The 13,766-nt window shown below is 33.6% G+C and overlaps 1 protein-coding gene across 1 annotated transcript in view; it reads left to right on the top strand.

The window, feature by feature from the left end:
- LOC141909162 (nonsense-mediated mRNA decay factor SMG8-like) overlaps positions 1–13,766 on the top strand; it is a 288,966-nt gene that overhangs the window by 214,392 nt on the left and 60,808 nt on the right. The window contains exon 17 of the mRNA XM_074799548.1: positions 6,212–6,355. Within this exon, the coding sequence (XP_074655649.1) occupies positions 6,212–6,355 (144 nt within the window). The remainder of the gene's footprint in view (positions 1–6,211; positions 6,356–13,766) is intronic.

Genomic DNA, 13,766 nt, shown 5'->3' with positions numbered 1-13,766 from the left:
ATATATACTCATAGCATCAAGCTGGCCTGGTGTACTTCACAATTTGTTTGGATATTTTTGTATGAATAGAAGACTGCGATTAGTTTCTGTGAAGTGAACCCTGTGTATGAATAGAGTAAACACAAATCTGGAATTCAACTCAAATAAGCTGATATTCAAATGAAATAAGCTGTGATCTAAAGTGAAACACACACTGGTGTGTGTTGAATGTTCGGTATTATACATTTGTTTATAATGAATCAAATTTCTGTTTTTAATCAGTGAATATTAGCCAAAAAACGATTAAACAGTTTTCTGAAAAATCACCGAATTTACTAACTTTCCATTAAAAAAGGAACTACAGATAACCTAATGGAAAAAAAGCTAAAATAGTAGTAACACTGCGCAACTGATTGACATAGATAAAAGTACACAGCTGAGAATTAAAAAATTCTGACCGCGAACATCAAAAGCTACCGACGACGAAGAGCAAATATCTGATGAAGCAAGCCTGCAAAAGTTTTTGCAAGTTGTCTCTAACATTAAATCAAAAATGGTTACGACTAAGTCGTTGGAGGAATTTACAATGAGATGATTGACAAAATAGACAAGAAAATCGTGGCCCATGATAGAAAAATTGAAAATATGATTCATCAAACTGAAACCAGACTTGAATTGTTTAGAAAAGCGAAAACTTCAAGTGATGAATTCGAAAAACAAATAAGACGTGAAACATTAGATATCATACGTAAAACTATCAAAAATGAACAATACTCAAGAAGAAACAACTTGAGAGTATTTGGAGTAGAGCAGAAAGAAAACTAAAATTGTAAGGAAACTGTCAAGTCAATCAACAATAAATTCAGAGAGAATAATATAGACGTATAAATCGAATGCACAGATATGATATAGCACACCGTGTGCCGAACAGGCTGAGATCAACATCAGCTGATAGCATGATTATAAGATTCAGCAACGATGAAATCCGAAATGATGTCATCTTCAACAAAAAAACTTTTAAAGACATAGGAATAGTGATAAAAATAAGACCTAGCCCCGAAATCTCGCAGTTAATAAATCGTGCTGTGAGGAGCAGACTTTTTTCTTATGTGTGGACTGTAAATGATTATGTATATGCAGTTAGACTGGGAAATCAGCAGAAAGAGAAACTTCAACTCTTCAATTCATTTCGGTGACGGAATCTCAGCGCTCCTAACTGTATACGACTGGGCGCCATACTCGCCTGACTTAAATCCACTGGATTTATACTTGTGGGGCTAGCTGAAGGACACAGTGTACCAAAACAAACCAGAAACTATTGATGATTTCGAGAGAAACATCTGCGATAACACAGATGATTGTCAATATACTGAGAAATTTCAACAGTAGACTGAATCATGTGATAAAATTGAAAGGTTCTCTCATCTAGCATACTTTGTAAGTAATTTTCTGTGGTGAAAAGAATTGTTTTAGTCCTCTCCTGGAGATTTGGCTGATTTGACAGGCAGTTCTTAATTTATAGTAATTAATGGGACACCCTGTATATGATGACTGTCTCAATATCGAGCATAGAAAATTGAATATGTATTAAGAGAGAAAAAATCTGTAGATGACTAAAGGTCTCTTAGCATCTTTAAAACGAAAAAACTATTTGTACAGGAAATATATCAAAAATAAGACCTCTGCATCCAGTTATCTGTAGAAAAATTATCACAATGAATTCAATAAATGTCTGAAAGAAGCAAAAAAATATACGATACTCGAAAGTTTGAGGAATCGGCAAATGATCATAAGCAAACTTAGAAAACTATAAACTCTTGCATGAATAAACAAAATACCAAAAATGAATATCCTGATAAATTAAAAAAGGAAGACAGATTCTAAACAAATAATCAAGAAATCGCTGAACAATTTGATATTTAAAAAAAAATGTTGGTCCATGCTTAGCCATTGAAATACCCTTCACGGAAACTAAATTTGATTTTTTTTTTAACCAACCAAATTTTTGAGAGTGCATATTTAGTACCAGTAACTACGACAGAAATTGGAAATGATTGTGAAGAACTTCAAGTCCAAACGAAGCTGCGGAATTGATGATATTAGTCAGACAATCGTCAGAAATGTAATTAATCTTATATCTACTCCGCTAATGTATATTTTTAACTGTAGTTTAAACTCTGAAATATTCCAGAAAGTATGAAAATGTCTGTTGTCATCCCTGTACATAAAAAAGATGATCACAAACTATTCAACAACTATAGACCCATTTCAATACTGCCCTGTATTTCAAAACTTCTGGAAAAACAATGTACAACCGTATCAATCGTTTTCTACACCAGCACAAAGTATTAAGTGTGTGTCAATTTGGATTTCAACGAAACCATTCAACTGCAATGGCATCAACTTTTTAGCTCCACTGTGACCGAAGGTCAGCAGAGCTGATGGGTTACGGTGATTGTCCGTCTTCATCTGTCCGTCCGCTCGTCCCTCCGGCCGGCCGGCCATCCGTCCGTCAACTTTTGCTTTAAATCGCTATTAGTCCTAAAGTTCTTATTGGATCATTTCCAAAATTAGTATGAATATTCTATGGGGTAAGGCTTACAACAATATATAGCCATTTTTTGGGTTTGACCCCCCAGGGGTGCCCTACGGGCTGGGGCCATTATTTTTATGAATCGCTACTCGTCCTACAGTTTTAGATGGATCAAGATAAAACTTGGTACCGATGATATTTTGGCCAAAGGAAAGTTATTCATCTGGTTTTGCGCAAACAAATTATCACTTAATCTAGTAAAAACACATTATCTTACATTCAGTTGTGCTAGAAAAAAATCTGACTAACATGTATCTTTGAATGGTAACATCTAAAAAGAACTGCTGTACTCCAGATTTTCTAGGTGTATATATTGGTGAGGACCTAAACTGGAAACCACATATCCAGCAAACTTCTCAAAAAATCTCGAAACATGTTGGTATCATGCGCAGACTGGCAACATATTTGTCCACAAAGATTCTTATTGAACTATATTATTCTCTTTATATGATATATCCACATAAATACTATCGTAATATTGTCTGGGGCAACAACCACGCCAACTTACAAAGGGCCTAACTTACAACGTTAGAAAGGCCCTAAACTATGGAATGAAATGAGTAATCTTCTTAAATCACCTCCTCCCTAGAGATTTTTAAGTCAGCCTATGAGAAAATCATAATTAGTAATTATTATAAAAAAACAAATGAATTAGATAGCAGTAGAAAAGCGAGTGTGAGAAAGTATGAATGTGTGGGTGAGAGTGAAGTGTGTATTTGGGTACCTGTTGCTACAAGTGAAAACTTTTAACAGGTTCACCCTGCTAATTATGTATGTTAAAAATTATGTTTGTACTACTTAATTATATATAACTCATGTTTATAAGCTAATATAGCATGATAATAATCTTTAGTATGATTCATGTTTAATTTACATTTCTTGATACATCGCACTCAGATGAATCACAATTTAGACACACTACATGCATAAAAATCCAAAACCAGAATGCATTCCATCTGAGATCGCTCATTTAGGATATTTCTCTTGATTGTTTGAACACATACCTCAAATTGGTCTTAATACAACCATTGAAACAGATTAGTCTAAATAAACCATTGTTTTTCTATCCATTTTACATTGCAGCATCAATTAAATTAATTAAAGGCTTATTAGTGGTAACATACGCAGATACGCAAGTCACTGCGTGGTCAGCAGTCAATGTTGAAAGATTAATTGCCTTCGTAGGTTTTCCATTTTCTTGTTGGGAAATATCGTTAATTTGTTGAGTGACGATAGTAAAAGATTATCACATAGACCTAGCGGGTAACGGTAATGAAAACATGTGTCTGACCCCTTGCCCGACAAAGGTTATCCCCGTCAAAAAACCTGGTTACTATTAATAGTGAAAATTAAGAAATTCCTTGTTTTTAAAAAATTTCACAAATTCGTGATTGTGCGATATGACAACACCGGTCATACTGGATTTGGTTCTCCTGCCAATCTGAGAGCCCTTCCTGTCATTTCCCGATGATGCTGACTTGGCATTGACGGGAATGATAGCCTTGTTGGCTGCAGTTGTAACATTGTACCTATGGGCACTAACTCCCAGAATGATTGGGTTCACGACAGTGCCTGCAGATGTCATCGTTTCGTTGCAGCTGTTGGTTCATCCTCAGTTCCATCCTATCAATGTGTGTGGCTAAGGCTTCACCCAGTGCACGAGCTTCATCATGTTATCATTTTGGGGAATGCTTACTGCTGCAATTTGGCCCTCGGTGGCTCCTTGCTGTCCCACAGAAACTATCTTTTTGCAGCTATCTGCCGAGCTGGAGAGGGTTCCTGTCAGCTTTTTTGCAGTAAGCCTACTCAATGTATACTATAAAGGGTCTGAATTCAAGGGAGGGTCTTCTATTAGCAATTACTCCCTTGCTGTATCTTAGCCCTGCTAGGAGCTGCTCTTTAGCCAGTTCATCGTGCACTTCCATTGATGTGGTAGGGTATGGCTTTGGGCCAGCTGTTGATTTTCATTAACGTAGTGTTCAAGGGACTCCCCACTCTGCTGAATTCAGGCTTTTAACAACATTTTATAGTCTCTCTCGTTACGCAACTGTTAAAATGACGGTTATGCTGTCGCTCACAAAAGTCCATGAGAGAGGGAATAATTACTTCCACTCCACAGAACCATAGAAATAACTGAGAATCACGCTTGGATTTTACCTAAGTCTTGCTTCTTTTATGAACATGCCAAAGAGAACAAAGAAAGCTCCACACAATAGAGCATCACTACAAAACGGTTTTGGACTCAGTTAAGACTAGACGTATCGGCCCCACTCCGCGTATTTACTCGAAGCAGCAGAACACAAACATGCCCACTCTCTCAATTTTCAATGATAGAAATCGTGTGTGCATTTCAATCATTTCGGCTGTTAGGGTTTTAAGGCACAATATAAGTTGATGATGTGATATGGCGATGTTAATAAATGATAATTCCGCAGTGAAGCTAGTCACGAACAGTGCCGATTGAGTGTACAGCTGCCAAAAACACTGAAATGTGCGTAGTTGCGTAACTATTTGCAGTGAATTGCAGACAAAACATGAAGCCTTAACGGCCGTTTAAAAGAGAATTGTACCAATCGCCATTGTAAAATAAAGATGAGATAGAACCTAAGTTAAAATTCTGGCCATTTCTAAAATGTTATTACTAATTTTTAGTCAGTGCCGAACGTTTAGTTATCCAACAATAATGAGGGGTGGTAGGTAGTCATGCAATTCAAGTCATCATTTATTACACGTTACTTCCGTGTTGTTGAAAATCTCGCAATCCTGGACCAAACCCTAATGAACAATGTGATCTGTGTGCTGGCCACAAATGCACACAGATCACACTACACTACCCATTACACACTCCAGTACCCACAGCTTTCATATATCCATCCAAATATTTAGTGTCTTTCTTCCTGGATACCAGACCTTACAGGTCCATCACAATTTTATTTGATGATAAGACACTTATAAAACAACTGAACATTAAATTAATGTTTGTTGATTTCACCTTGCACTATCACTAGATTATCGGTTGGCGAGCTGCCAATATCTTAAATTTTACTGCTGTTGCTATGGATTTTGAAATATATGAATTTTGAATGAAAATCGAAAGAAACCTGCTTCTGATTAATTGGCCCAAAAGTTATTCTGTCACATTTTTTGACGCCTTTTAAAACGTTACCATTATGAAACCTAAACAATGTTAAACAATGCCAGTTAGGATGGTGTATGACAGCAACTTCGACAAGGATGTCTAAATCGTCATCTAAATTAAAAATGAATACCATTTTACACTTATAACAAATTAAAGTGTTTTAATGTGATAATATATGTTAAATTTTACTGCCGTTGCTATGGATTTCGTAATATATATGAATTTTGAATGGAATTAGAAAGAAACCTGCTGAAGAAGCAGGGTGTAACCCCCTGTTGATTTGATTTAAATGTAAGACTTTCTAAGATGAATTGAGGAAAGATGCAGCTATTTTGATTCTTGTTTTTGCTGACTTAAGAAATGATCCTTTTGTTTTAACTACTCATTGCATCCAAGATTCATCCATTAGTTATGGCAATTGCACATTTTTAGAGGTGTTAACCTCCATATGCAATACTGTAAATTAATCTGGATAATCATACATCATTTTTTAACTTTAGACAAAGAACAAGTTCAACATCAGTCAACAACGGAATACCTACCCTTTATGCTTAACAGTAAGAGCCCTCCTGGTTTGCTGCCAAAATTCAATTCTTGGAGTCTTCATATTCTTGGTCGCTATACATCATATTCACATGCTCAAGGTAAGTTCAATATATAGGTGAACCTAAATTTTTTTATATCTAAAAGTCCTGCTACAACAGATTTTACTGAAAATCTGCAATGGTCTTACTTTTGAAATATCAAAAGTTCTTAAGTAAAAGTCCTCAAAACATTTTATCGATATTGTTACAACTCATGATTTTGTTTCGTTGACAGGTTACCTGTCATTACAAGCCCTATGCAATGGTTACTTTTTGATAAAAGTGATATTTATTAGAAATATTTCCAAAGTTTCAATAAATTATTCAACTATTTTTTTCACGTCAGAGCAGTTTTTGCTGTTACAGTTAATCAGTTTTGATGTTACTTCAAATTGTAACTCGATTCTTGTAAAACATTAAGTTATTCTATCGCATTTTGATGCCTTATAAAACATTACCATTATGAAACCTAAACAATATTAACCATTCAGCGTCATTTTACAAATGACAGAGGTAAATCGATGTGCAAAACGTCACTGGTCTAGGTGTACACATACAAGCTATTATTGACAAAGATGTAGAATGGCTACCTGTGATTATATAATGACCTCTATTTGAACGTCGAAATGTTATGTTATAGTAAAGGATGTATGATTATATCAGAAGCTGCAGGCATAAATAGAAATGATAAAGTAAATCGGATTATTCGGTTAAATGGCGGTTGTATACACGATGCGGAAGTCGGATATAAAAGTCAGACCCTGACATGGGGATGCTGGTGGAATGAAGAAGCAATCTGTGTAGGGCCGGCATGAATTTCATCAGCGGCTACAAGCGGTCATTATAAAGATGTGTAAACATATAATTTCAATATTCAAATGTTTTAGAAAATACGTTCGATATTAGGGGTGTGCAGGTTTCATGAGATTAGCAATGTATGATAGTATAGCTGTCATATATGGCTCCCCATCCTCTGATGGCATGTGTATTAGGTGGCAATTCAATTCTTTATTGATCCTTATCACATTGAAATTCTGGGATAAGATTCCCAAATTCAATAAAGTTACAAATTTCAAAATAAGAAAATACAACAAGACAAATGGGTAATTGATACAGAATAACATATACAAGTTATTTAAAATGACAATGTCTACTACAACCCACTTCAGCGATTATAGCCGAGTCTATAGACAGGCAGCGGGTGTGGCGGTAGCGCAGTGACTCCCCATTCTACTTCATCATAAATAGGTCACTTATACTAACATGAAATCGTACTGTCGATCTCAGGTCACTGTGCTGTTAGCATCTCACGCGTTCACACGGATTTAGCTGCTCTTCATTCGCTGTTTTGTTTTGGATTGTTCGTCAGATACTTTTTTGGATTTCCAAGGAACTGTTGTCTTTTTACGATTATAGGATTATTTGCTGGTTCCACTTTTGTTTAAATAACCTTTATTGAGATTAAACCCTCTCAATACTCCGCCTGAAATAATGGCTTCTTTCATTTTTTACCTGTCAAAACTAAACATCGAATTTTCTCATCAACTCAACATAAAATGCATGTCAAAACATCGTATTTGACGCGTCAAATATGATCTCGCATTACCTAATTGCTATCGTAGATATACTGTCAAAACTCGTTTTCATTTGACACGTCAAAATCGCTATCGTAGATATTCTGTCAAATTAAATGTTCATTTGACGCGTCAAAATCGCTATCGTAGATATACTGTCAAAATTCAAGCTTCGTATTTACCAAATACCCGTCAAACTCAACGATTTTACCCATCAAAATCATCGTTTTTACCCGTCAAATTACGCATCAAACCACGTCTTTGGATGGGTATTTGGACCAGGTTTTGCACGGTGGCGCATAATTAGACAGGCAACCTGTCTATTGTTTTAGCATACAGCGCGCTTTTTACGTACGGACCTCTCCCGCCGACCAGCCGACATGGACGTAATATTAGAGGAAATCGGGTTGAAACATTTAGTTCCCAAGTTCACTATTGAAAAAGTAAGGATGCTGCACACTTGCAATTTGGAATACGGGAAACCAAATCCGTAGTTGAAGCAGCAGCTTAAGAGATCGCGTAACCGCTCACACAAATTCAAATTAAATTTTATGGCGCAAATGTATGGGGTTTTGAATTTGGTGGTTTAGATTCAATCATGGAAAAAAAGATTTTTTTAATTCAAACATTTATAGTCAAATTAGGTTATGGTAAAATAGAAACTATGGATTTAGAAACATTAAATTTCAATACATTATCGAAATTCAATATAAAACAAGAAAACAATAATGGTTGGGTTTATTTTATTTTAGAAAATAGTGAAGGATTTACAAAATCAGGTATACAAAGAATAAATCAATCGATAAGAATATATTTGATTTGCATACTAGGATCACAGGTGAAACAAGATCCCCGATAATTGGATATTTAGATGCATCATTTGATACACAGAACCAATTTAAAATTTTGTTTGAAGATTCTATTCATAATGATAAAAATAGATCGATTCCAGAAAACATTGTAAGATATCAAAATTGTTTAGATAAATCACATATTAGATTAAATTATAGTATAGGGCCCAATTTATTAATTATTTCTGATGATTTTATATTAAAGATGGGAAATATAATTGGTTATAATAATTGATTTAAGACTGCAACAATAAATAATTCATTTGGATTAAATGATATAAATAAAAAAAATTATCACTGCTCCAAAACTAATTGAAGGTGAAAAAATTTAAAAAAATATACAATCAACAGAAACTAAAACTAAGAATATTAAATTAAATAATGATTCTCAAATAAAAGATTACAATACATCAGAAAATATAAAAACTGATAATATTCAACATGAAATAATTAAAACTAATAATGAAAATAAATCACATGAAAATACCAAATTAGCTATAACTTGTATAGGAATTGTAATAGGAGGAATATTATATTTTAAATTTTAATTTTTGTAAGATATAAATTGAAGTAGAAGGTGTAGAAGATTTTCCAATGGATACTTTTGATGAACCCGGTATAACCAATGAACCACAACCTGATTTTAATGAAACTAATATTGATATTGATAATGAAACATCATATAATTCTAATTTAGCAGATAGTGGTTTTAAAGCCCCATCAACAGACGAGTTTGATAGAAATGCTGAACAGAGAATAAATCCCGAAAATGTAAATCCAGATTTAGTAAAAAAAGGTTAGATTAAAATGAATTTACTTGTAAATTCAAACCTGTATTTGAAAGATCTGGGTATAATATAAATGATAGAGATGCTGAACGTTTAGTAGGAAATTTAAAACTTTTAAAAGGTAAATATTATTATCATTAAGATGGTGATTATTATATTGATATCACTAATAAAGGGCAAGAGACAAGACTCAATAAAATATAAGCAGAATCAACTTTGAAAAATTTAGAAACATTTAGAATTAAGAGATTAAGTAATAGTAATGAAATAACTGATGTTACAAAAAAAGAAAGTGATGATATAAAAGAATTTAGTCAAAGAATTGATGACTCATTAAAAATACTCAATAAAATTCAGAACTTAACTAGTAAACTTAAATCAAATAAAGTTCCAATTGAAAAACTTATGCCGAATGGATTAATTGATGCAACAGATCAAGAATTAGAAGAATTAGATATATTTTCTGATAAAGCAATTAGAGAAATTATTAGTATTAGAAATGAAGCTGATAAATTTGCGTTTGATAAAAGTATGAGATTTTAAAATTAGAACTTTAGAAAAAGAATTAACTGATAAAAATAAAGAAATAGAACAATTAAAATTAGATAGAGATAATAAAGTTATTGAAGAAATTGAATTTAAAAAAAGAAATGCATATTTAGAAAAAGAAATTGATGATTTAAAATATAACATAGAATTACAGAAATTGGACGGAATTGGCAAGATGGCCGACGGGTGGTTTGCACGAAAATGCGCTCCGTAATTAATTAATGTTTCTTGCTGTTTTTATGACTAGTAATGTGTCAGATCTGTGCCTGTGATAGGATTATCATCAATACATCAGGATTTTAAAAGGAATATTCGCAAATAATTTTTGGTATGCTTAAAATTTAGCTTAAAACTCTGACAACATGACCTGCAAGTAGTTAAGCGTAAATTGTGGCAACACAATTTTAAACTATAGACTATAAACTGTCAACTACAGACTCCGGTTGAAAGTTATTGTTGAATCCGTGGCTTTATCTCTCCAGTAACTACAAAAACTACAAAACTCGTAGTTTTCTTTGCTTAGACTATAAATCGTTTAAGTTCTCTGGAAGTGACAAGTGGATTATCAAATATCCAAACTTTCAAGGTCATCGTATATTCGTATGTACGATAGTCCTGAAAATTCAACGTACATATGAACTCTATGTGAACCTGCGCTTTTAAGGGATTAAAGTTACTCGGCGTCAAGTTGTATATTGAAATATCTGACGTATTACCTTCAACCATGACCGACCATAGAAATGATCTAGCAAACCAAACCGCTGAAAGTGAAGTGTTTATGGACTCAAAGTCCACTGACGTGGACGATGTAACTTATGTTAAAAATTATCCCGTGGATGATAATAAATCAGTTAGGCCCAAACAGGCCTAAAAAAACGTAAAGAGGCCCCTCTATCATCCTCTGATGAACAGCCAAAAAACGCATCAGATGCTGTAATCAATCCAAAAACGGTATCTATCGTTGATAAACCGCCAAAAAATACCTCAGTTAATATATCGGATGCGCCAACTATTCAAGAAACTCTTTTGATTATGCAAAAGACTATGGTTACAAATGAAAGCCTCGAAAAATTCAAACTCTCACTAGAGGATGTCATGGATAGAAAACTTGATGCGCACCACCAACGAGTGGAAAAAATACTTGAACGATTTGAATGTCGTCTGTACGACTTAGAAGGCGAAAATGAAGATTTGAAAAAGGAAATTGAAAATCTCAAATTGAAGGATGACGAAAAAAAACGGAATCTTGATTCTTCAAAAAAGGAACTTTTGTCTATTAAACGGAAGACTGTCGAAAATGAACAATACTCTCGTCGAAATAATATACGCCTGTTTGGGATCAGTGAAACGCCCGAAGAGAGCTACAGTCGTCGTTAACACACTGAAATCAAACATGCCGGATAAAATCCTCAAAGATCTATCAGTCAACGACATCGATGTTTGCCATAGAATTAAACCTAAGAAGCAAAATAAAGATGCCGATGGAAACTTATACCCTAACCCGATAATTGTAAGATTTAAAGACCACCAGATCCGCAACAAAATACTATTTAATAAAAAACGTCTAAAAGGTAAAACATTTTTTGTACAAGAAGATCTTTCACCGGACATTGTTAGCTATATGAATAGAGTAAAAAAGCAAGAAGGTTACCAAACGATGTGGACCATAAATGGAAAAATCTTTGCTCTTGACAAGGATGGGAAAAAAATCCCAATCAAACTCTATGAAATCTAAAACTTATAGTCTAATATATATATACGTATTAACTTTTCAACTCGAATAACGCTTATACTACTTAAATATTAATTATGAACAGTTGTGAAAACAGCTGTCTTTAAATTTTTTTTTTTTTTCTTTGTTCAATGTTTATTTTGCGATCACCACGCATTGCCGGCTACATGACTCATAACCTTAAATTATCTAGTATGTTTTGTTATACATTTCCTTGGTTTGATGCGCACTGTTTACGGTGCCGAAACGATTATGGAATTATCCTATGTATCACTCTGTACTATTATTATTACTATTGGGACGATATGTATTATATTTATTTTGCAAGCGACCATGCAATCTGACAACCTACAATACGACTGCTTGTATTATGGCAGTTCTGAGATAGCTCAAGACCCCTCAAACCAGAGTTTAAGTCTATTTCATGCAAATTTAAGAAGCATGAATAAGAACTTTGACAACTTAGTTCTGACGCTAGATTCAATAAATTGTAAATTTGATATCATCGGTATTACTGAAACCTGGGCAAAAACCTCAAATAACAATTCACTATTATATCCTATTCCAGGATATAACTCTATATTTAAATGTAGAGAAAGCTCACTTGGCGGCGGTATAGCTTTATATATTAAGGACACGCTATATTATGAAACTCGTGCCGATCTTATCTTAACGACCATTGATTCAGTTGAATATACTTTCATTGAAATTACTATAAACTCTAAGGATAAGTTCCTCATTGGTTTATTCTATAGACCACCTCAACTAAAGATAAACAATTTCATTGACGATTTACAAAAGTTATTTGACAAAATATCTTGTCATCAAAGGGTTTTCCTAATGGGGGACTTTAATATTAACATATTGAATAAAGATCGCGACACTCAAACAGCTAAATTCACTGATACATTGAGCTGTAATTATTATTTAGGTCTTATTAACAAGACAACAAGAATTACGGATAATTCTGCGACCCTACTGGATCTAATCGTTACAAACTGTTATGAAAAATACAATATTGAATCAGGTATCTTAATGTCTGATCTCTCGGATCATTTGCCCATATTTTCTATTAATAGATCTAAAATGCTCGAATAGGAAACTCCTCGGTATGTCACTTATAGAAAGATAAATGATTATAACATGCTAACATTTAAAAGGTTACTGATGACGGAAGATTGGGAAGATGTGTACAAATACCAAGATGTAAATTTAGTATACAATAATTTTCTCCATTTATTCCATAAACATTACAATAATTCCTTTCCAATTATTAACAGGAAGTGGGATCGATTTAAAGATAAGAAAAACCCTTGGATGACAAAAGCTTATTAACTTCATTAAAACGTAAAGAGAAACTTTATAAAGAGTATCTGCAAAAAAGGACGACAGACTTTAAAATAAATTTTAAAAACTATAGAAACCACCTGCATAATTGTATACGAGCATCTAAAAAGAGTTACTATGCACAGCAGTTTGAAAATATTGACCCCAAACAAACCTGGGGATTAATAAATACTTTACTCAATAAACATAAAAAATCAGAATTCCCTCATAAGTTTAAATACGGAGACCAAATTATTACTGACCCACTCACGATTGCTAATAAATTTAATGATTTCTTTACAAATATTGGCTCAAATCTGGCGGCTAAAATCCCATACTGTAATAAAGATTATAGGTCATATTTAAAGAACAGGGTTGAAGCCACAATATTTTTGAATCCAGTGACTATCCTTGAAATCGAAAATATTGTAAAAAATTTCAATTCCAAGAATAGTACTGGAGTAGATAATATAAGTCAGAGAGTACTAAAATGTGTTATCGATCTTATATCAAAACCGTTGATGTATATATTTAACCTTAGCTTAGTGCTTGGTGTTTTCCCTAGTGCTCTTAAGATTGCCCAGGTTTGTCCAATTTTCAAAACCGGCGATAAAGAAATTTTTGCAAACTACCGCCCAATCTCGTTATTAC

This window comes from Tubulanus polymorphus, chromosome 7, assembly GCF_964204645.1.
Source record: "Tubulanus polymorphus chromosome 7, tnTubPoly1.2, whole genome shotgun sequence".
In the NCBI taxonomy this organism is placed as follows: Eukaryota; Metazoa; Nemertea; class Palaeonemertea; order Tubulaniformes; family Tubulanidae; genus Tubulanus; species Tubulanus polymorphus.
The sequence above is the reverse complement of the archived record's forward strand: the minus strand, read 5'-3'. Positions and strand labels throughout refer to the sequence as shown.